Below are 25,203 nucleotides of genomic sequence, written 5' to 3'. Positions count from 1 at the left end.
TTTCTTTTCTCATTTTCCTGAGTCAAATATTGTTTGTTTTTAATGTTTGGGACTTCACAGAAAACGTACACAGCATTAAAGACATAGCAAAATGATTTTTTTTTTGATTTTTTTTAAGCATGGTTTTTTGGGGGGGGGGGTTACATTATCTGAATCACAAGTTCTTAACAGTCACAGTTTCTAAGAAATCAAGGTATGAATAACTTTTCCAAGAATATTGCCAACATTTTATTATTTTCTTAAGTGGAGCTCAATTTTTAGGATATTTCTTTTTTCCAGAAATCTCTGTGAATCATTTCAGTCTTTCTGAGCCACCATCATCTTACTCAGCAAGTCGCACAGCATGAGGGACATTCAGGGTTTGATGGTGTATATTACACTAAGCCACGGCCTTTTTTAAAACCTGACCTCGAAGATTTGGTGGCCAGAACCAACAAGAGAAAGCAAAAGAAATATATGTCACTAGAACAATTTAGAAACTCAGGACTGGACTGATACATTGTTATATTTTATCAAAATCCTTCTGATGTGACAAACCCAATACTAATGCAGGAACAGCCTACTATTTATTAGAAACATTCATACGGTATCTATCTGACATGTTACTTGACTGGGCTGCATTACGTTCGGCACAGTAATTCATGTGCTGCATTCGCATCGGCACAATTTCATCGCAACCCCGAGTCACCTGAAATCTGAGTGGGAGAAAGCCTGAACGCCATAATGGAGAAGAAAGGGCTGTTTGAGGTGCCGCGAGCTGCAGACATTCAATTTGAAAACTGGCAGTCTGAATGCGTCTTGCTGAAAGGCGCAGAAACAGCAGTTCGACCATAATAAAGCTGAAGTCAGCGTGTGCCGACTGCATGTGTGGTTTATTTAAGATTCATAAGACTTTTCCAGCCCACTTTCGCTTGGCCAAATTTAATTGGTGTGATTGATTTTTATTTGTTGAGTCTTTGCACACAGCTCTAAGTGTGTGATGCTGCTTTCTAACTGGAACACTATATTTTAGCTTGAGAACCATATGTTCTCTCTGACAGGCTTCAGGCCTGCGTATTCATTTTCATCATTTCACTAAGCTGAATTTAATAGACCATGGTGCAAGTCTGCCTCAGATGCTATAAGCCAGATGAGAAATTTGAACTCCATGACTCCCCGTTCCTTCAGAACTGCTCACATTAGAGAATTTAAGTCTAAATCGAACAGCTTTGTTTGACGTGGCCTTGTTGCCCTTCACAAACTGTCTTTCCTGAAGCGTCCACACAACACTGTACACAGTTGGCCACTTTTGCCCTGCCAGAAATATTTCCAGACAGCGAAACGCTGCAATTCAGAAACGAAGCAAACGACCAATCCTGTGTAAGTTATAAAAATAAAAGCTCTTACTGCCGCAGATGAAATTGAAGATTAGTTCTAACCTGCTCTTTCAGCTCTCGGCCAGTTCAAGTATGAGACATCATATTATGAATTTAATAGCAATACTACAATTTCATGCAGTGGCGGTTCTTACTTGAGTGGTACAGAAACGAGTCTCTTCCCAACCACAATTTAGTGTGGGCTTAGTGCCAAAACAGTACGTGTATTTCCATAAATGGAAAAGGTTGCAAACAGTATTTTTATATAAAATTGGTCGAGTAATTTAGTTTATGTGTTGCACAATCTAAGTATTTTAGATTTTGAGAAAAAGATGATAAAAGCATCCCCAATTCCTTAAGGATCTGTGAAAATGTTTTCTATTCAAGCAATGAATCAGAAGGCAACAGATGTGTTCAGTCATATTTCTAATTGAGCTTTTACTAAAACCGACACCGGAGGGCACGGTATCACTCCATACTGCCACAATGTGAAAATAATTATCAGAAAACCTGTACAGGGAGTGACTGACTGGTATCACTGGTGTCATAACATGGAAATTGAAGCAGCTATGCGCAATATGATCTGATTGTCTATTTAAAACAAAATACTAATAGATTAACTGTATTTTTCAGACTTGATCTAAAGCCAACTCTTTCTGTTGTTTTTCCAGAATTGGAAAAACGAAGTCTGCTGTCCCCGCTGTTGGACCATTCAGAAGATCATAATATAATAATAATAGATAATGTTAGACAATGTTTTCTTTGACCCTGAACAAAGCCATATGTAAAAATTTACTTTATTTTAGGAGTAACAGTTACTAGATGCTATTGGTCAGCGCGGTGCACTGCACTGCTCGCTTGCCTGGTCGCCATGACATCGCACTCATTAGTTGCTGTGCAGCGCCGGACCCAGATCTATGTGCCAGTGGCATACTATGTATTGTAATAATGATATAAAAACAAAGTTTTGAGATGGGAAACTGAGAAGTGTCCTTGCAGACATGAATGCCTCCGATTATATAAATGCTCTTTGGAGTGTTTTTTTTTTTCCACCACTATGTTGCTGGTGGATGTTGTCATCTCCAAAGTCAGTAACCAGTAAACCAGTTGGTTTTAATATGTCCAATTATTGCATTTTTTTATTGCATAGTAGCTTGCCATCATCAGTGTGTGAATATGTGCGTAAATGGAAATAACTGATTTCATTGTAGAGCAAATTTGAGAACCCCTTTGAGGGTGGAAAAGCAGACGTACAAGTCTGATGTAATTTCATTTAATTTCATTTCTTATTATTCTCATGTTCTACAATGTTGCATCGGTGACTAATCAATTCCGGGATCTCATTGTATTTTCATGTCTTATGGCTACAACCTTTCTTCTTTTTCACATTCAGCTGGCTTAGAGAACATATGAAAGAAGGACAGAATATTTGTGTGGGTAGCATTCATCTTGGCATAAATACTGTAAACCCTCCATACTGTTGCATTTGTTGTGTAAAGATCCTTTAGGACATGATAGAGTGTCATGATTACTTTTAAAGAGCTTAATCAAAACGAGTTGTAATTAATTTAAAAAACGAACATCGTTACTATAACTCAGTCTTCTTGGGCTTTGAGGGGGGTAAGAAAAATGCTGCTCATTTTGTATGTAAACATGCAGAGGTTCACCTATTTTTCATAGACTTCTTGTATATTGTTTCAAATGCAAGTGTTACTAGAATGTTTGTGCAGCTTGATTTAATTTTCAAGGTTACCAACTAATAATGATGACACAGTACTGATCGTGCAGTTTAGAATCTCAAGGCTGCCTTTTTATTCATGTTATGAGAAAAAAGACGAGCAGAGCAGCTCCCATGAGACGTTCCACAAAGCCCCGTTACCGAGGTGCTTCAAGGTAGTAAACTGTGTGGTTTTTAGTAATCATTTTAATAAAGCTGATTTACCACCAGCTTCTGCTCAATGCAGGTCTTCCTTTTAGAAAGGTAGAGCTGGAGCGGCGAGGCAGAAAGGTGTAATGAAACGCTTTAATGTCATTACTAATGCAGATGGTGCTGCTGTCTATAGATAGATGCCTCCATGTTTTCCTCCAGGTGCATTAATATTCCATATTTCAGGAAGCGCATGGCAGGGAGGCATGTTAACCTCATTCAGCCTTCTACTTTTTCTCTTGTCTGTCTGCTTGTTTACAAAAATCTCCATTTCATAGGCTGTTTTTCGAGAGGTCTTCACAGTAGTGCGAAAATTTCTATTTTTTTCCCAAAATATTATTAAATGTCATTAAATTACCTTTATTTACAATGCACAGAAACTCATTTTAGTATGTACTGATGTGTTCAAAGTCTTGACGTGAACCAGCAGAATGAAATGAATTCCATACAGTTGGATTTGACTAGGACACTTAGATGGCTTTTTGTTTTGATTTGGTGCTAAACAATAAAACTGAAATACCTTTGAGTAGTATTTTATCAATCAAATTACTTCTGTCTAAAAGTTATACTTATTATGACCTGTATATTCATCATCTACTATTACAGCTCATACCCAATTAACATGGATACCCTGTAGATCAACAATTTACAACTTTTCCTGATTACTTTGTCAAACTCAAGCCACGTACAATATCTGCTGCCCTAGGAAAATGTAAACTAAAGTTTCCACAGTTAAATATATTTAACCTCATAGCTAGAATTAACTTTAGCTTGTGTGAATTGATTAAATTAACATCTAGAAAAGGAGAAACAAACAAATCATGTCTTATTTGAGTCATTCGCTTGCTTGTTGAGATTAGCCAACTGCAAATCATGCAAATCAACAAAGAAGCAACCCACACAGTAATGTTTTTGAAAAGACAAACACCCCTGAAGCAGCAGGATGATGTGACCATATAATACAGGAGAATACAGTAAAGTATAATCAGTCAGGGCCTATTAAAATAGGTCAGATTCCTAATCTAACTGGTAGCTATAGTTGCAAACCTTTTAGAATACTGTAAAAAAACTGTAAGGGTGTATCATTATTGTAAAGTCTGTTAGTAAGTTCAGCAACCTAGATTCTTGATAGAAGAAAGGTTTGCAACAAGCAGTCTGCTGCAGAGCACAGTATGCACAGCTCAGAATATCACATGGTTAGCATTAGCTGGCAATGTTCAATTTCAGCCAATTCAGACTCCCCAAAACCTCGTTTTTCTCATGAATGATTTAAAGTCCACAAAGAATAATTTGAGGTCTTGTCTGAGTTTGAATATTAAAAAAATATATATGTATTTACCCTGCAGGTCAGCCAGCTAGTGGTGCAGAAGATTTCACAGTAAAGACCCCAGTTAAATATTGATTTGATAATTTAGACTACTGGAGCCTTTCTTCAAAATAAAAATCAATTGAGAATTGCTTTCTAAAAACCAGTATGCAGTGGCTGCAGAGGAAACTATTGGAGTGCAGTAAATGTTTGATGTACATGAGGAAATTTCAGTATTATGTCTGAAGTCTGAAACAGGATGATCCAGTTGTTCTCTGACAATGGAACAAATCCTAAGTTGATTAATGGACTGAACATATGTAGCACTTTTCCATCCATACTGACCAGTAGAACACAGACATGCACACATTTATACATCAATACAGAGACCTTAAGGTTAAGTGCCTTTCCCAAGGAGATATCAACATCAAACCTACAACCTTCCAGTTGCAAGACAACAACCTTATCAACTGAACCACCCTCAACACAGTTAAAAGTCACCCTCTCTTATATTCATATACTTTTAATTATACATACAGAAATGCTATGCTGTGGCCTAAATAATCAAGGTTAAAACTGTTGACTTGGCAGCTGCTTAGCAGACACTAGAGACGCTCTCCACAAGGAGGGTAAGACACAAATGGTCTTTGCTAACGAAGTTGGAAATTCTTATGTGTTGCACTTACCAGTCATACTGACTAATCAAAGAGCTGTTAGGCTAGAGGAACATTCACCCAGCCACACTTACTCATACACCAATATGCAAATTGTAAAGCAACTTGGGGTTAAGTCCGTTTGCATTCATTTCTTTTCAGATGAAAGTCAATATTCATTTCATTTTGCATTGGCATAGACAACAGATCCAGCTGAACTAACTAAACTTTTGTGTTTCTTAACATCTTGGCCGAATCATGTAATAATAATAATAATAATAATAATAATAATAATAATAATAATTAAAAAAAATATTTATAAGACCCATTATATCTGTAATTTAAATCTCAAAGGGCTTATTCACCCACTGATTATGGTAAGCTACTGGTTTGTATCCACACCTGCCCTGGGGCAGGTTGACAGAAGCAAGGCTGCAATTGATTTTTTGCAATTTGATTTGCATCTAAAACATGTTTTAGATGCAATCAAATGCATATTTTCAATGACCAATGTAAATCTTTTTAGAACTTACTAAAAGATTGTATTTAGGGCAGAAATCTAAAACATTTGAAAAAGAATCAAGGCTATGCTCATGATTCTGTTAAGTAATTTAATTGTGGAGAAAAGGGGGGGAAACTTAGAGGCCAGATGTAGATAACTTTCACTGAAAGGAAGAAACTAATAAACCACTCAGTGAGCCTCTTTGATGTGACTAATGTCACTGACTCACATTTGACTGCAAATCCCAGACATTAATTAAGATTAACTCAATAAGAAATAATTAACTCGGAAACAATCACCGTTGGAGAGCTCACCCTTTGAATTAAATTCAAAGTCAGCACAAGGTGTTTTTTGAACCCTCAGATGAAGCGTTTAATGTTATTTTTAGCTGTCAGCCAGAAGTTAGTTTTCCACAATAAGAGACCTTTTATGCACTCAGCAGAAGAGCCTTTGCAGATTGTTGAAAATGGGGCCACAATTTTTTTCCTCAAGTGTTCCTCAGCTTCACTGAATAATACCAAGCGCACACACTACACTTTTCAGGTGTGACAACAGTGCCATAAACACAGAGCTGTGTTCTTTCTAAGGTGATTATTGTTTCCTCTCCCAGCTGCATAACAGCTGCACGCTGCACAATAAGATATTATCTGGCACTTTCTGCAGTCACCACATGAAGTCCTAACTTTGAGCTGGCATGATCTACATATGCATGGGGTGCATAAATGGATTACTGCTCTTCTCACAATATCCTTGAGCAAATTACAGAATTTAGCAATTTGCAGCAGGTTTAGCGAACAACCGGCACAGTACATCTCTTCACATCTTTCAAAGGTGTGATTTACAAGCAAAAGAATTTAAACACATGACTTTGCGGATATTCTCAGGTATTTCTGTAATTTGAGCTAGACTTGTAAATGACAAAATTAGCTTCAACGTTTCCTCATTTATCTCAAGGACAGACATGAATCGTTGTGAGTGGAGAGGAATAACTTAAGGGATAAAAAGTTTAGGCAGAAGCAATCGCTTTTCCACGCACCTGCCAGATTCTCAAGGACCAGGTGGAGGAATTTCAATCAGACATGAATTAATGCTTTAAAAAAAAAAAGCACATTGAAATACGACCCACCCATCTTTATACGACCCATCTTTATATATATATATATATATATATATATATATATATATATATATATATATATATATATATATACATTCGACAGTTAATGTATAGTGTTGCGCATTTCTTAATCTTTGACTTTTCTAAAGCTCCAGTCACCCTTTTTGTTTTGACTTGTGTGCTCTTGTTTAAAATAAAAATCAAATGTTAGGCGGAAGAGGAAGCAGATTCTGTTAAGTCTGAAGTCCTGTTAGGACATTAAATTGCATATATTACTCTTGCCTTATAGGTCTTAATACTACATGTGTATCTGGGTCAAGCATGTCAAATTTACAGTGCTCTGCTGCATTAGAACAGGTCACCTTTCTTTTGCTGTGACGTAACGACTTGTTTTATTTATTTCTAAGTCAGTTTATATGGTAAATATGAAGTAAACTAGCAACAAAAAGAACTGTTTTCCTGTGGCTTAGAGTCTTCCTACTCCACTGAAACAAAAGATAGGCATGGAGTGGTGTAGCAGATGTTTAAGATTAGTATTTAAATATCTACATTTAATGGCACAATAAGTAAAAGTGACAGTCAAACAATTAAAATAATGAATCAGTCAGATTTGAGAAATAAGCATGACTATGCTCAGAAAGAAAATGAATCTTACATAAAACATAAATCAAAAAATTGTTTGGTTTTGTTCAAAATTGAGAATTTAAAAATATTATAGTGTTGAACTTAATATTTGAAACAACTTTATGTGTGAGTCCCAAAATCTTATGACAATTATTTGGCTGCATCATTCAGCTAATGATTGGCACCGCTTACTTTCAAAACCTTTATTCTACTTTCTAAATTAGGGTTTTTTAGTAACCATTAAATGAAAGAATTCATCCCTAATTAATTTCCATTCTTTGCAGTCCGATGGAAGCTTTTGGTTTGCTTTTTTTTATTATTTTGAATTACATAAAAAGTGGAGAGCACAGCTGAGGACAGAGGTGGCGTTGTTAAGAGAGGGTTAGAGGAGAAAGCATAATTTCATCTTCATACAAGGGTTGGTGCTTTAAAAGCTGAAAAGGGCAAATGTAAAGTCTGAATTTCTGTGCTTGACGAGATCTATTATTAAATACCTGCAAAAAAAAAACAAACGATGACTACTTTCTAATGTTTTCTTTTTCTGTCTGTTCCCAGCTGGGACCACATACATCTTTGGCAAAGGAGGGGCCCTCATCACATTCACCTGGGCCCCCAATGAAAGGCCGAGCACCCGGGCCGACCGGTTAGCCGTGGGCTTCAGCACTCAACAGAAGGAGGCCATTTTGGTGCGCGTGGAGAGCACCCATGGGCTTGGAGACTATCTCCAACTGCACATTGTAAGTACACCACAGGGAAATACTTTTTAAAATGTTGTGGTCAATATAGGCTGCAGGCAAAAAAAATGCTGATGTAAAATTGATCAAATTCGTTTTAAATAGGGTGAGTCACACAGTATTTATTAATTTACCAATCAGCTCAGTTCTCCTGGTCATTGTGATGTCATCAACCTAAATATTTGTAGCTTTTTTCTTAATTGCGCTACTTGAAAAATGTATTTCCTGACATCATGAGTTAAAAAAAGAACATACAGCACTGGATAGTATTTATTTTATTTTTTTTACCTTTATATCCTTTAAAATCGCAACTTATCTGTAAATGTTACAGGCTGTTGAGCAATAAACTGCTGAGATAGATTAAATATAAGAGACCAGAGGGTCACTTTACAAACATTTCTAGTCAAGGGGAAATCTAACTTTAAAGTAAAACTCCCAACAGTGGCAAAAATAGAACATTTTTTATAGAATTTCATGCAGGGGAAAAAAGAAAACCATTTCCAAATGTTTAAAAAGGTGCATGATTCCAATCTTAATGCACTGTGCTCCACATTTTAACAAAATACTCCTAAAACCTATTGTAATAAATTGTGAATTAGGTTGTAACTACTAATGCTTTTATTCTTGGCTCTAAGACACCACAGCTTGTATGATTCACCAATGTTCAGCTATGGTGTCCAAACATTGAAGTAAATTAGTAGCTAAAAAAAATAAAAATACAAGGAACAGGAAGAAGATTGAGAACGTCACATTTGCCATGCGATGTTTCCTAAAATATATTCTTCCATAGATTGAGTCCAAGTGAGTCAGCAGATGCTAGTTTATTTTTTCAAGGTCTGTTTTGGTGTGTAGACGCAGCAGGATGTGGAACCAGGCAGACAATCTGTGAAATATCTGAGTGGTGTAATAATTAAAATCACATCTGTTGTCAAAGCACCTGACAAAAACTGGTGTGTATGTAGTTTGTTGTGAACACATGCTTACTGAAAGCGTATTATGTATCCTGTCATAAATCAAACCTGAATAATTCTTTGGTAGAACAACACATGCCATCCTGTGATGGTGCTGTATATGATGAAAATGATGCAGGCACACATCTACTGCTGATTTAAAGTCACGCCTAACTGAATACACAAATGTTGTGATGATGAATGAAGGCCATATCAATCATAAAATTCATCAAGGCCTACAAGAGTAGAACATCTACTGGTCTCTACGCACAAATCAGCATGTTGCCTCATGTTTTAAGACACTTCATCTTGTAAAATACAATCTACAAGATCACGTTTGGTTTTTTTGTTTTGTTTTTTATCTAACATGCTTAGCATTTTTAAATAACCCTCTACAAATTCAATGATTGCCTCTTAGCATGTACCACTAATTTCAAGACATCCAAGCCTGTTCAAGTTACAAGTAAAAAAAATGTATATTTTTGAGTCGTTAGGCTTGATGACATGTAAACTACTGTTAATTTGTAACAAAGCACTAAATCTTAAAATCAATAAAATAAATCAAATTGTGCCTGTAGGTTATAGTAAGACAGGCATTTAAAAACTGAAATTTGAGGAATAATTTCCCACAGTTTATGTTGACATTGACTATTTTTTTAAGATATCCCAGTGAAATGTTGGAGAAGCAACCTCCGAAAGATTTACCTTTTACATGGTTCAAATACATGTCAGTTAATCCATTTGTAATAGTCCCTTTATTCAGCCAAAAGGGCACATACTTCTCCACACTTCTCGTTTAAATTATTTTACTTTTAAATGTGTGATGCTGACCTAGCCTGCCTTGCACATAAATGCCTTGATTGCTGCCGACGTGCAAACCAGGCAATTTTTTTTTTTCTTCCTTTTTTCAGAAGCTGCCAAGCCTCTCACAACGCGACAGATTGCTTAGTTTGACAGCTTATTACCACTTTGTGGAAAGGAATCCAGAAAGATTTCAGAGGGTGTCGAGGCCTTTTGTCACTTCGTAAAATTCTAGCTTTCCTTTTTGAACACATTCTGTTTCTTTGCTTTAATTATCATTTTAAAAGGACTGTGGAAACTCTGGGAAGACAAAGAGAAACTGCTTGCTGCTGGCCAAAATAATACTGGCCACAAGGGAGAGCTGAAAATAGTAAAGGAAACAGATGATTTATGACTTTTATATGCGGCACGCATATAGGTGATTCAGATAAGAGCCCTTTCTCTCGATGCTCCAGACCCATCTATTTTTTTTTATTATTTAGACGTATAGTAAGACAAATAATAGCAGTGAAACAGAAGAGTGCCATATTAGAGTAGTCACACAGTTCACTGCAACTGTTACTCAGAACATGGCCTGTGCAGCAGCTCCATAGACCAATTACTCTGCACAAACTGAACAAACCATCCCAGCATTCACCAGAGAGCATATTAGAGGAACTAATGATGGTCTCAAATGATCATGTTTTTAATGAGTGTCTAAAAGATGCAACTTACAAAGCTCTCACTGTTCAGAAAATTTTGTTGATTAGAATTGCTGAAGAAGTTACGGAGCACAGCTATGCGTCAAACCGCAGAGAGGCAAAATATGTACTTATTTGGTAACCAGATGAGGTTTGGAAGATGCTTTGTTATGCATTTTCATTATAAATTTATCAGGTACATGGCCAAATTGAGTAATATTTCACATAGCAGAGAAATGTTTTTATTAACCTGATTATTTCAGATGTGTAGGTGAGGTAGACGTCATGCATCCAAAATGTTTTCATATTAAAACCACAAACTACAATGTATTTTATTGCAATATTATGTGACATATTAACATGAAGTAGCACATAATTGGGAAGCTGTAGTAAAATTATGCATTGTCTCTTTTTTTTTTTTTACAAATAAAAATCTGGAATTTCTGCACTGTATTCAGACCCCATTTATTCTGATAATGCTAAATAAAATGAATCACATCTCATTGCCTTCAAAAATCATGTAATTAGTAAACAGAATCGTGTAGCTTTAGCTCAGAATAAATCCAGCTGTTCTAGTAAAGCTTCAGAGGTTTGTTAGATTGTTTGCAATTTGTTTGAAAATTTCCTGGAGCCAAGCAGGAGAAACAGCAACATGGGAGAAGGAACTCAGGTCAGGTGGGGCTTAAATTAAACCTTTTAGCTTGTATGCAAAGTGCTGTGTGTCAGAAGACTGACAACCTCTTTGTGCAAGACTATATGTCACTGGTCATTAAAAGCCAAAGCCTGATGTTTAAAATTGAACAATTTTCTGTAATATTAAACATCTGATATGAAGTTTACTCTAATAATTTATTTGCACATGGATGTCATTCTAGAGAAAATACTTTCTTTTGATCATTTGGGAAATGTGTAAAAGCTCAAAGGATGAACGCTTCAAAGGCTTTTTTTTATTTTTTGATGTCTCATTTCCATCAAGTAATCTTCCGAAATGAAAAAGAATCAGCTCTCCATGCTCACCAACAATTGTATCCGTTACCGTCTGCCATAGCTATCGCCGAGCTGCTGAAAAGACACTTTCTTTATTCCAGTGGGAATGAAAGAAGATAAGAAGCCTCCGAATCCCCAGCAGCACTGAGACGTCTACAGCAAAGAACCTAGTAAAGCCAGGCAGAACAGAGGAAGACAGTTGGCTGATGACAAACTGAGACAGACAGCTCTGCCGGTCTTCTTAAAAGAATAATGATCCGTCCACTTTAAGCTCTGTTTAAAGATGTATCAAGTGGCAATGATGTCTCATCACAGATCTGTCAGTTCTAGAGCCCTGAAGGATTTTTCTTTTTCAACTAATCACAGATAAATCCTGATGATCATAATTTATCTACATGATAATCAATCCTTCTCCCTTGGAATGGGATTAAATTTTGATCTCAGCTCTGAGAATTGAGCTGATGGTGTCACAGAATACTTCATCAGATGGGTTAGATGGAAGATTATTTCAAATCAACCGACAGAAACAGTAAATGAACAAAAAAAAGGGAACTTTGGCTTAATTCAAGATAGAGTGCTAGGTTGTTGTTATACTAGATATCACAAGCTGCTTCGCTGCTATATTGTTGTCAAGCCGGAAAGAAATCAAAGTAGATGCAAATCTTTCTATGGAGCTGCAAGAGACCATCAACAGACTGTTTTGACCTAAGAGATTTTAATTGCTTTGTCCAACATAAGGGTTAGATTAACCTTAGGTCGCTCTGCCCTGTAGCTGTCTAATGACTACTTGTCAGACGGCCTCATCAGTAGAGTAATTAAAGTCTAAGTAACCTTCTACAAAGCCTGTGGAATATAGAGAAACAGGGAACGTGCAGGGCTGAACTTGAGAGATACTGTATGAGTGATTAATTATATATGTGAAAAGGTGATAACAGGGTTTCTAGTCATGCGTTTGTGTGACTTAGGTGTTCTTTACCGTGAGGTGATCTTTCCCACTGAGGATCTGTAACACTGACTTTAATTAGCTGACAGGTTTGTATGAACTAAGTGTGAGGGGTGAATATTTTGACCGCAGGGGTTCTCGTCTTCAGTCTGACACGTGTGGTTTAGATTAGCTGGTGCTTTTGCGTCACAAAGCAACAATATTGACAATTGTGTTTCCCACTGTTAAAGTTTATTCAAAATAATCTGTATATAATCCAAAAACCTGCTAGTTAAATGACAGAAATGTTCACACTGTCGAAGTTTCAACTCTTTAATTACTCAACCCTAGTGCGCCTGAAAAAAACCCGTTATATTAGGTAGAGATTCACATTAACACCTCTAAGCCTATTTTGACAGCGAGCATTTAATGTCTGGATCTTTTACTGAACATTGAATTCAATCCATCTGTCTTAATGGCAGTGAGGTTGGGGGCTGCTGCCTTTCATTAGCTGTCATTGGGCGAAAGGCAACAGAGAGATACACAGAACAACCAACCATGCACAAACACACTCAGATGTGAAACAGTCATCTTTTTGGACTGTGAGTGGAAACAGGAGAGAACCCCTCAATGCAACTCCATGCAAAAAAATAGCAGGCCAGTATGAACCTAGGATATTCTTAAATCAAGTCAACAGTGCTAACAGCACCACAATGCTATAAGGTACAATATTTAGCAGACAATGAAAACAAGTAGAACTCTGAGGTAATTTGGTAATGTGGATGTATATTTATAATAACACTTAGCTGATCTAGCTGATCATCTTTAAGACGGTGATGGCATTTGACTCAACTCACCCTTGCAAGTTGGAAAATTTCAGGCTTTGCTTAGACTTGTAATCTGGGACTTGAGTTTTTATTTCATGTAATGAAGAGTTAAACTGAGCTGCTATGCTCAGGCAACGCATTTTTTACTGACATCCAGATTCTGCTCCTGTTGCTGTAGCTTCATAATATTAGCCACACTGATAGCTCTGCACATGAATGATGGATTAAATGACTTCAGGGGTTGATTGTTTTTTTTCTGGAGAAAACCAAATTAACTTACTTACGAGATTTGATTCTGTCACCTTGAAATACTTTTATTGCTTAGGCTTGACAACAAATGTTTTAAAAAATAGTTATATGTTTTTCTTGTATTAAATAATGCATTATTATGTTTACATTTATGATTGGATATTGTGATAGTAAACAACAGCTTATAACAGTTTGATTGCACATTAAAAAGTTAAAAAACAACAGTTAAATGTTGTGATAAATTAGATCTAACGATTAGATCAGCGATTCAGTGTTACAGAGAAAAGTAAATGGCATGGTTTTGATGAGAAAATGTTTATTTCAGTCATTAAAAAGTGAAGGACTGAAACTGTTGAGATTATTCATACTTAGAAAAAATATTTTTGAACATATTTGGTCTATGGTAGGTACAGTAAACCATCCTAAGTTATTTAATACACAGTTTGCTATCCCTGTGGTCACTATTATGACGCTACAGCAAAAATGAAAAGCTTGTTACGAACCATTACAAGCACACAGTGTGGTTAATAAATCAAACACACATTTCACAAGGGAGTATGCACATCTCTGAGGTCATTTATGATCTTTGGTAGCAAGGATCTCCACCAACCAGCTTGCTGCTTGTAGTTCAGTTTTTGTTTGTGTAACTTAAATGCACCTCGAGTCTCAATCCCAGTCCCCATCTTTACTGAAGAATAGTCTCAAGGTTTTTTTTTTTCAATCACAAACTTTACATCATTAGAGAAACACTTAAGGTCTCTGAGAAGACCTCTAAATTTAAAACCGAATGTGTCTGCATAAATTATCATTTTTTTATTTCAAAAGCCTACATGAGTGATTTTATTTTACAGATTTTGCATCACATAATAGCAGCTGTCACTGAGGCTAAAAAAGAAAAGAAAAATTCTGTCTAGATTTTAGAATTTCTTTTATGTTTTAGTCATTAATGCAATTTGGGGTGTAGGAACAATCAGTTATAATAAGTGGGACATGTCAAGAACTTTGTTTTTAAAAGAAAAGTTAAGCTCAGTCGCATAACGGTTCTGAGGCCTGCTGGGTTTGTCATCCTAATGTGGCATGCAGGAGCAGCAGTTTGCAGGGTTTCATTTCAGTAAAGCACCACTCAATGTCATTGTTTGTTTACCATCTTTTCTCAGGTTATGGGTGTACAGTCTGCTGGATTTACGGTTTTATAAATAAAAACTTCAGCGCTGTTTGTTCATAGTAAAGCTGAAATGAAAATAATTTGACACGAAAAGTATATTTTTATTGCATTCTTCCATATTCTTCGTAGTTTCAGGCATTGCTCAGGCAATGGTGAAGTAAAACTCTACCTTTGGTGTGCCTGGCATTTTTTCTTTCTAATGTGCTCTACAACTACCACTGCCACCATCCCTTGCATTTAGAAAGACTTCAAGGCAATAAGGCGAAAGTCAAAGAGGCACAGAAACCACACTGTTTGTTTTCCAATGTTTCTTAATAGCAGCACCCAAAGGCTGTAGATTAGGAAGCAGCTCTGACCTTTCAGGGAGGTTTGTTGGTCTGACTTGGGAGAGACTGAAAGGCATGAGAAGCTGGTCAACCAAAAGAGAAACAGCAGGTTTCTGTCAAGACTGATCAAAATCAGGAAACCTGAGCTGACTCTAGAGGAGAACTTTCACTGAACCCTAAAAAGAAAGCTTAGCATATTGTTCAGATCTAAAAAGATATAATATTTTGTTCGAACAGAGCTGCACAGTGGCGCAGCTGTTAGTACTGTTGCCTTGCAGCAAGAAGGCCCTGGGTTCGATTCCCAGCCTGGGGTCTTTCTGCACGGAGTTTGCATGTTCTTCCTGTGTATGCTTAGGTTCTCTCCAGGTTCTCCGGCTTCCTCCCACAGTCCAAAAACATGACTGTCAGGTTAATTGGTCTCTCTAAATTCTTCCTAGGTGCGAGTGTGTGTGCATGGTTGTTTGTCCTGTCTGTCTCTGTGTTGCCCAGACTGGCAACCTATCCAGGTTGGCCCCGCCTCTCGCCCGGAACATTAGCTAGAGATAGACACCAGCACCTCCCGATCCCACTAGGGTTAAGGGTGTACAGAAAATGGATGGATGGATTTTGTTCGAACAATCGTTTTAGTTAATCTCTGTGTAGTTTCAGTATGAAATGGCATGTAAATATAGTCAAAGAATTACTTTTGAATAAATAAATCAGCATGGGTAAAACAATGATGGTATGAACAATGATGTTAATTTTACAAGTGATTGTCACTGTCTTTGTTCTCTCTCTCATGGTAACTAACCGTATCCCTTGTTTTAGTCATTTGCCTAACTCCTTCACGGTCTTTTTCCGGCAGGATCAAGGGAAAGTGGGTGTCATCTTTAATGTGGGAACAGATGACATCACCATTGACGAGCCTGCCGCCATTGTAAATGATGGCAAGTACCATGTTGTGCGCTTCACACGCAGTGGTGGCAATGCCACTCTCCAGGTGGACAACCAGCCAGTCATTGAGCGGTACCCACCAGGTAAGGGAAGCGAGACCGCATGTTGCGTAAACTGTGATTAACATGAGGGGCAGCATGGATTTTTTTTTCTCTGTAGGCTTCAGGAGATTGCAAGTGTCCACTGGAAGTAATATTGTTCATTGGCCAATTTTATTAATATAATTACCTCTGCAAATTATTACGTTTGTACACACACATATGAAAGACGAACTAATAAAATTTCAGGGTCAGAAAATCAATAAAAGAAGTTTAATCAATGTTTTTAAAAAAAAAAAAAACGTACAACCACTCAAGGAGAAGTCGGTTCAAGTAATTTTCAAGAACATTTTTAAGCACTTGTTTACCAACATTTAAACTTCAGATCAAATAAGATATTATGCATCGTGCAAAACTAATTGCAATAGTAACATAAATTATCAGGGTTATTCTACTACGTTATTGTCAGTGAAATGTTCATAAGAATGTAAAAAATACTGACGCAATCAGAGAAGAGGAACACAACACATAATGAGGGAAATCACTAACCTCCATAAATATAAACTATGCACAGAGCCACGAATGGTATAAAAACCCATAGATTATGTGATCATTGCTGCCTGTGCTTTAACCTGCTCTGAAGCAATCAAGTAATTAACATCATTCAGCACAGGTGCACAAGCTGGCAGAGCGAGAGGAAAGCAAATCCCCACTCTGCCTCCAGCTGGTGCTCAAAACACACACACACACATGCCTACACCCCCACCCGCACACACATGCACATTTGCCACAGTTGTGCCGAAATCAGAATTGTATAATATGGACGACCATGTGTGCATTTTTTTTATTCAGCTCCCACTCAGTAATCAGTGGTTTTTAAACATTTGCTAAAGTAAATGATTGAAGTTCACCGGAGCAATCATAAAGGAGGGCTTTGTTTCTGTAAAAAGAGTGTGCAACACGTGCTGCAGGTGACGATTATGACCACTGTAAAGCAGTGAAATTAAAATTAAATGTCATGAAGTAGTGATAATATAAAGCATCAAAAATGCAGGTGTGTCTTATAACACACTAAAGGTTTAAAACGTGTTCAGCTTTATTTAATTTACTACCTACTCTCTGTTGAATCAGAATGAAGTAAACACATTCACACTGCCTCATATTCAGATGCTAACCTTGCTCTTGTGGTTTTCAGAGTAATTAATCTATTATACCATACTTTTTGTTGTAGATGTTATGTTTTGTGCTTGCATGTGGTACATAGAGAGCTAAAGTCATCTTTCTCTTCGGCTTATTGATTTTTTTTAAAGCTAAAATGTATTTGGTGGCTCATCTGTATCCAAATACTGTAGAGTTAACAAACATACAACAGTGATATATTATTTCTTCATGTTTCATTGGTAATTCAGAATTTAATTATAATTAATATCTTAATTATAAGATATTAAAATGCTAATAGGACCTCTTAAGTCTGCCCAGTAAATCATCCACTGTTTATGCGCAGATATCCAATTGAAAATTTGTGACTTAATTCATTACATTTCATAACATCGTTTTAGCCCAAAGCAGCTACAGTTAAAAGCAGACTGAATTTAATACGAATTGGCTAAAAATGTGCTTAGATGATGCTGAAAAGTCAAAGTAATGAGATCTAGTAAAAGAAAATGGTGCACGTTAATGGCAAAGTACTCATACAATTAAAAATAAAGCTGTCAGAAATGCCTCTTGTTTGTAATGTCAAAATGTACAATGATAAGACTGAAGCAACGCTGTAGCGTAGCAACCAGATGTGTTGAGATAACCTCAGACCGATTCTTCTTAGGTTTTTATTGGCTGATGAAGTCAGAGCAAGTCATGATGAAACCTGCTTCTCGATCATTGATAAAGTCAGAGCTGACACAGGTGGAGGACAGGTGTTACAGGTTAATGATGGACTGAAGATAACATTTCCAAACACAATGATAACTCCTGGAAGAAGATCTGTTTTGTAGTGGCTGAGGAAGAAGTTTGTTTAATCAATGCATCACTGTCATCCTTCAAATCAACAAAGGCCTTAAAAAATAATGAAGAATGAGCTCTACCTTTTTACTTTCCTCATCTTATATGGATCCAGATGAGAGAGTCATATCAAACTTGGCAACTCTTTGAACAGCAGGGGTGCCCAGCTTGAGAGCAGGCATCATGTAAGATTTAGAAGTCTCCTTATTCATCAGTTGTACAGGTGATCACTTAAAAATGTTAAAAAATTTGGCCGACTACCTCAGATCTAGATTGGAGCATCCCTACTAGTTACATACATTTTGAGAATAAAGGAGTCAGTTGGGAACTAATAATGTTGCTTGTTGTTATTTTTTTTTAAATGAGTTTTTCTCTTTCTTCCTTTTTTTAAAATCTTTTATACTTGCTGTAGCATTAATTGCCCTTTGGTACTTGAATAAACCTGAACCCAAACCTGATCTACTAACTTTTACCACTTAACATGGAGTGGAGAAAGATGAAACATCCTTGTATAACGTGCAAATTTGAATTCAATAACATTTTAAATTGACTGTAAGTGTTCCAATAATTAAGTAATAAAAAACATACTGACAGTTCCTGATAATTGTGCATGCAATGTACATATATTGTGTAACAGAAGAGGCCTGAGACTTTAGCTCTCTATACTAACTGGGGTTTCAATTTTGGTTCTGCAATTCAATTTTACTGCCTAATTGCATGGGGTTTTCTGACTGGCTTTGTTTGAATCATTAAGCTGTTATGTATTTCTTGTGTGTGCCTAAATTAACCTGTATTTGCATAAAATGATTTTTGCTGTAATTGATCTCTGATGTAAGATTATGCTTTGCTTAAATAAATAGATAAATCACACTAACTAGTGTAGTGAATTATAAATAGCCTAAACATTTCTCTAATTAGCATTTTAAGAATGTAACTCACAATAACTAGATGGCTCTAAGTAAAGCATACCTTTGTTTTAACTCACAGCTGGATGGAAAATTGCCAACTTGTTAACCCTGTTAGACCTTAGAACGTTGTTGCTAACCTTGTGATCTTTCAGCTTGCAGACTTTAACCTTTAACCTGTCTCTCCAAATTCTTTGAAGGACACTATGATAATGAGCGACTGGCTATTGCTAGACAAAGAATCCCGTACAGACTTGGTCGGGTAGTTGACGAGTGGATAAACGATAAAGGTAAAAATTATTAGATGAATTAACCCTAGAAATAACCACTAAATAACCTTTCCCCATAAGAGGTGCAGCGCCAGGACACAAGGATGAGAGGGATCTAGCTAGCCTCATTCCAATTTCCACTCGAATTTGAATTTCTATTGGCAGTGAATTTGGATGGCCTCTATTTCCTTAAAATAAATTTTGAAGCGTAACGCTATATCAGCCTTGCTATTTATTTTTATATCCTTACACCTTGTGGAGATGCTGCACCTTAAACATTTTAAAATAAATTAATCAAAGCTCATAACCCTTGTCTAACCCCCATTCATCCCTGTTAACCAGTGTGTATAAATAGATGCTGTGTCTAATTATTAAACATAAAACATCATTAAAATGTTGTGTAACCTTTTCGGTAACCCCAAGTGAAACTAACCTGTGATATAAATGTCTTTCATAACACCTAAACATTTTAAACCCTAACGTCTGGATGTGATCACACAGATGAATTTGCTCTCCCTTTACTTTTTCCCTGTGACCTTGTATTTCCTCATATTGTTCTGCAGTCACACTGAACTCCCACGCTAAGTATATTTTACCACAACACAGCGGACCTGACAGGCTGTTTAAATACAGCAGTTCACTGTTTGCAGCCATTAGCTTTGCTAATAAGTATTCTCCTGAGTTAGGCCCATTACTGCAGTCCTGTGATGTAACGGCTTATCAGTGAGGCTGCTGACAATGTTGCAGTGGGCTATCATTGCCCCTCTCAGGGGGTGGACACAGCTGGATGTGTTGAAATCCCTAGCAAAGCATGTTTTAAAGACCTAATGGCTGAAGGGGTCAGTGGGAGGAGAAGTCAGCTTCACATAGTAAGAAGCTTAACAGTCGGGAGATTTAAATTCTTAAAAAAATTAATAAAAAATGGACACGGCGTACAGTGTTGTGAAAAAGTACTCGCCCCTTACAATTTTCTGTTTTGCTTACTCATTTGTCACACTTAAGTGTTTCAGATTATCAAACAAATTTTAATATCACACAAAGATAACCTGAGTAAGGGCATAAATAAAAAACACTTTTAAAAAGCTATCCAATCATGTGAAAAAATAAGCCGAACCACATTTTGTAGAAAGCTGACAGTTCACATTTAAGCATAACTTCGTACAGAATGAAGAAATTAGTTAAATGGTGTCTGCCTAACATCATGAAGCAGGCTACATTGTCAGAATAAATAATACATTTTACCCTGATCTAAAGTGCTTCAAAAACAGATGAACAAAATCACTGACATCTATCAGTCTGGAAAGAGTTACACAGACATTTCGAAGGTTTCTAGCAAACCACCCAACACCATTATTATCCAAAAGAAAATAGAGAAAAGATGGAACAGTGGAACCCCTCCTAACAAAATTACTTCAAGAGCTCGTCGATGACTTAATCAAAGGGTTTCAGATTAAGCATAGAGCTTATCAACCACTGCAGGCCTCTCTTTGCTCAGTTAAGGTCAGTGTTCAATAATAGAGACTTGGTAAAAAGAGCGCCAAGGTCAAAGCCAAAAAAGAAACAAAGGCTGTCTCACATTTACCATAAACATCCTACTGATTCTCTGAACCTTTGTGAAAATGTTCTATAGGCCAACAAGAAAAAAGCAGGTCCTTTTGGAAGACGTGTCTTCTGTTAAATCTTCAGAAAAAGACAATAAGGCAGTCAAATATGGTGGTGGTAGAGTCATGGTCTGAGCCTGCTTTATCTCCAAGTCGGGACTTTGGTGTCTTGCTATAATTGTTTGATTCATTAATTCTCCTCTTTGGTAGAAAGTCCTGAAGGAGAATGTCCAGCTCATGCCAGACATAACGAGGTTGAGTTTCTGTGGCATGACTTTAACAAAGCCGTTCATGTTTAAAAGCCCTGCAGTGTTGCTGAATTGAAGCAATTCTCAATCCACAGATAGTGGGCTAAAATTTCTCTATAATGACGGAACAAAAAAAACATTAACAGCTATCACTTGGTGGGAGCGTTTGCCAGAAATTCACAAGCAGTCGTTAAGTTAGAGGGGCTTTTTCTATAAATGAAAGGCCCTAATTGGAAACCATATGATTTTCTTTGTCTGATATTACAATTTGTTTAATGTTCTGAAACATACAAAATAATTATAAAGAGAAAAATGAAATATCTAAGGGGGGAATACTTTTTACAGAGCTGCACACAAAATTTATTCTAAAGCTAAGAGATTAATAATCCCACAGAGTTCAGTTAAAATGTTTAAACACGTACAAAACGACACCTAAACAAGTTTTAATCCTCTTGCACCAACTGTGAAGTCAAAGTTTTAAGCTTCCCTTCTAAAGTTAACATCTAAATAAACCTTTTTTAAAAACTATAATCCTTAAAGCTCACCTGGTTCAAATGCTTTACCAGTAAAAAGAAAAGAAAAAAATAGTTCTCTGACTTTGTCATGTCTGCGTTCTTTTTCCTGCTTTTTCTTTGTCCATGTTTCTGTCTGACATCAGGGAGACAGCTGACCATCTTTAACAGCCAGGCGGCCATTAAAATTGGCGGCTACGACAAGGGTCGGCCCTTCCAGGGTCAGATTTCTGGGCTGTACTACAATGGCCTCCAGGTGCTCAAACTGGCTGCAGAAAACGACCCGAGCGTTCAGGTGGAAGGGAACTTGCGCCTGGTCGGAGACTCGCTCTCTGCGTTGACTACAGACACCACCTCTGTGACACCGCTGGCCGTGTCCGACATGTCCACCACAATTATGGAAACCACAACCACCATGGCTACCACCACCACCCGCCGGCAGCGATCTCCCAGCTTGAGGGAGAGCATCTCAAAGGTTGGGCAGCTTAAATGAAAACAAGTTGAAGGCTGATTTTTGAGAAAAGGAACTTAATCGGACTTTGAATCAGATATTTATGGCCAAACTTGTTTCAAAATGGTTTGAAACGATGCGTGATAAGGCTCACCTAATTTAATATTGTTGCCTGTGTTGATTTGATTTACTTTTACAGTTGCTAGTTGCTATTATTTTTCTGGTTTACTTTGAATTTGAATTTGTATTTGTATTTTTTTACCTTAATCCCAGTCCAGTTTGAACACACTTGCCTGCTAACCAGCGCATCATGTTTCATTGACACATTTTTAAAAACAAAAAACAAACAAACAATAAATTGTTGTGTGTACGGTTGTTAAAAGCTATAGCTAGTTCCACAGCCAACCAAAAGCGGGGCTTCTCAATAATAATATAAAGATCTAGATCCTTTCCAATTACTTCTCGTATCACGTTGTGCTCTTAGTCTGAGGGACCTTTTTCATGCATTATTGATACACATACATTGAAATGTAAGATAAAGAACAGTGCAAAGAGAAGATCAAAAGTTATAAATTCAAGTCTGAGGAAGAGCCTTGTGCTCAAAAAGTCAGCACAAAGTAAAAACCTTTAAAAGTAGCCATCAGGTTTCAGGGTCTCTCAAGCTCCAATAAAAGAGCACGATCACACGAACGAAGGGAAATCAGATGATAGATTAGGCTCCTTGGTTCGTACACTTGGAAAGGCCGTGACATTTTAGAACAATGAACCTTGGCTTCTTACATTTGAAAACGTCCTTACTGAGACCAAAAAACATTTGTGCTTTTGTTCGATTTTTTCCCTGAAGACAAACATATTAAAGATGTACTTATAAATGATTAATACCATTTGGGTATGCTCTCTACGCATAAAACAGAGTGAGATTCTTTTGATATGATCATATTCAGTTTTATTGTTTTGATAGCTTGTTAAACAAAAACCAGCATCATAATTCAAATGATCAGTCCTGCTAAATTACTATAATACTCTATTCATTAGCGTTATGATCATTTTATCAATAACATTAATTTGTTTTATAGATTTTTACACAAAGACTAATGTAAGAACATAGTAGAAGCACTCCTGTTTAACTTGGGGCCAGAAATGTTTCCAAACTCCCCAGTTTGTTTTCCTGTAACTAAGGGCAAAGTGCCTCAGCCTTTTGACTAGAGCTGCTAGAGAATGGACCTTGATGCATTATACTCCATGTTCTCTAGCATTTCATTAAAAGGACTTTAAATAAAAAATATGATGCCAAAAAATATTCCACATGCATTTTATGTGGTTGTACAAATTGAAACTAAAACTATTTTAAACTGTCTCTTTAACTGACTTATTTAATATTATGAACTACAGATGACAAAAAGTAGACCAGATTTTATGAAAAAGAGCAAAATAACCATTGATTATCTTTAGCATGCAGTGTATGCAGTCATATTAACTGAGTCACCCACTACAGCACGCAAGCAGTAGAAAACTTGTTTCAAGATCAGTCTGCGTGATTCAGTGTATTTTTTCTGAGCCCTTTTGCCACTCCTGATTGGATGGCACCCTGGGTGGCGAGCCATACCACTCATATCAGAAACTGCCACTGCTTCCATGACCAAACCCCTGAGCAGAAAAACTTTGTTGAACAGAAATGGAAACGGCACTGCCTTACTTCTAACCAATGGGAAGATGTGGTTAGAGGTGAAAAGTTAAAGGATTTCTATATAAAAACAACCATTAATCTCGATGGATGGAGTTAATCAGATGGGCCAAATAAAAAAAATGTCATGCAAGTACAGTCAATGTATCAAACAGACAGTCCTCCTCGCATTCTGCTTCTTACCTTAAAGCAGCATGTTTTTGTGGAAATTCACCAAGATAATTGCTTACAAAACAAAAATGTTCACAGTAAAATAGAAAGTATTAAAAGGCATTTAGCCTACAGGTAATCTATCAGTGATGTTTATTCTTTGTTTGCACACAGTGCATGAAAACCGCCACAGGGGTTAAAGGATAAAGAGCAGCTGCATATGTGCTTGTTTTGAACATGCACTCTTACCGGAGTTGCTCCAAGCCAAAGAACAATAAAAACACTTCTGTGGCATAGCTCTGTGTGGAGCAGATATTCCTTAAATAGAACAGTCAGCAAGAAAAAAAAAAAGCAGGTGGAAAAAAAATCTAGCTAGAAATGTGTTAATTGTTCATTCACTCTGTTGGGGTTTTTTTTCCAGCCTCAGAGCTCTGATGATATTCTGGTGGCATCAGCTGAATGTCCGAGTGACGATGAGGATCTGGAAGAGTGTGAGCCTGGAACAGGTGGGTAGCCTATCAGAAAACCAGAAAAACATCTTGTTGGACTGCTACTCAACTCCTGCGCAGGATTGTTAGCGGACAAAGTGTTCTGGTTCCATTGTTGTTTTCCACCGCAGTTGAATTCTTTCTTTGTGTTTCCGCTCCTCTTTCCACCACTTGCTTGAACAGCTGTCCTCATTTTGATTGTCACTAAAGCCTCGTCTAATTTTTACCCATCATATACCCATCTGAAAATCACTCAGTTGGACTGAATTAATGAAAATGAGTGTGGAAAATTAAGAGCATGCCAGAGTAATTAAGATAAGATGACAGTAGATCAGGTTTGTGACAGTTACAAGCTTTGAAACTCAAGAACGAGTCTGACCTTATTATGGGTGCCTCCATTATTAATATGACCTTATCAGAATTGTTTGTTGCTGCCTGGCTCTGCAACATGTGACTCAAATGATAATGATGAAAGGGAATGGAGTCACCATAAATATCTGTACAACTCTGTAAATAGAAACGATAGATAGATAGATAGATAGATAGATAGATAGATAGATAGATAGATAGATAGATAGATAGATAGATAGATAGATAGATAGATAGATAGATAGATAGATAGATCGATCCTCTGAGATATGTTTGTGTTTCATTCAAATAACAATCTGTTTCCTCTCTTGTCATCCCTGAATTTCTGCCCACAGATGTGCACACAGCAGCACGGCCATTTAATTTTTTGCACTTTCATCCATTTGTCACGTGCCTTTCATTGAGCTTTCACCCTCTTAGGGGTGCTTGTGT

At 36.9% G+C, this 25,203-nt stretch overlaps 2 protein-coding genes across 8 annotated transcripts in view; both read left to right on the top strand.

Annotated features, from left to right (window-relative positions):
- The window catches only part of nrxn2a (neurexin 2a), a 173,955-nt gene that overhangs the window by 145,246 nt on the left and 3,506 nt on the right, over window positions 1-25,203 (top strand). For 5 of the 7 annotated variants that reach the window (XM_028032454.1, XM_028032453.1, XM_028032451.1 and 2 more), the window contains 5 exons: window positions 8,040-8,221; window positions 15,970-16,141; window positions 19,200-19,289; window positions 21,776-22,104; window positions 24,336-24,420. In XM_028032454.1, coding sequence (XP_027888255.1) covers window positions 8,040-8,221; window positions 15,970-16,141; window positions 19,200-19,289; window positions 21,776-22,104; window positions 24,336-24,420 — 858 coding nt within the window. The remainder of the gene's footprint in view (window positions 1-8,039; window positions 8,222-15,969; window positions 16,142-19,199; window positions 19,290-21,775; window positions 22,105-24,335; window positions 24,421-25,203) is intronic. The other 2 variants (XM_028032456.1, XM_028032455.1) reach the window with 1 other exon arrangement.
- Window positions 20,906-25,203, top strand: part of LOC114153728 (pecanex-like protein 3) — a 39,864-nt gene continuing 35,566 nt past the window's right edge. Inside the window, exon 1 of the mRNA XM_028032449.1 lies at window positions 20,906-20,917. The gene's annotated coding sequence lies outside the window, so the exon portion shown is untranslated. The remainder of the gene's footprint in view (window positions 20,918-25,203) is intronic.

Source organism: Xiphophorus couchianus, chromosome 11 (genome assembly GCF_001444195.1).
Source record: "Xiphophorus couchianus chromosome 11, X_couchianus-1.0, whole genome shotgun sequence".
Lineage (NCBI taxonomy): Eukaryota > Metazoa > Chordata > Actinopteri > Cyprinodontiformes > Poeciliidae > Xiphophorus > Xiphophorus couchianus.
Note: the sequence above shows the minus strand (reverse complement) of the source record. Positions and strands in the feature narration are given on the sequence as shown.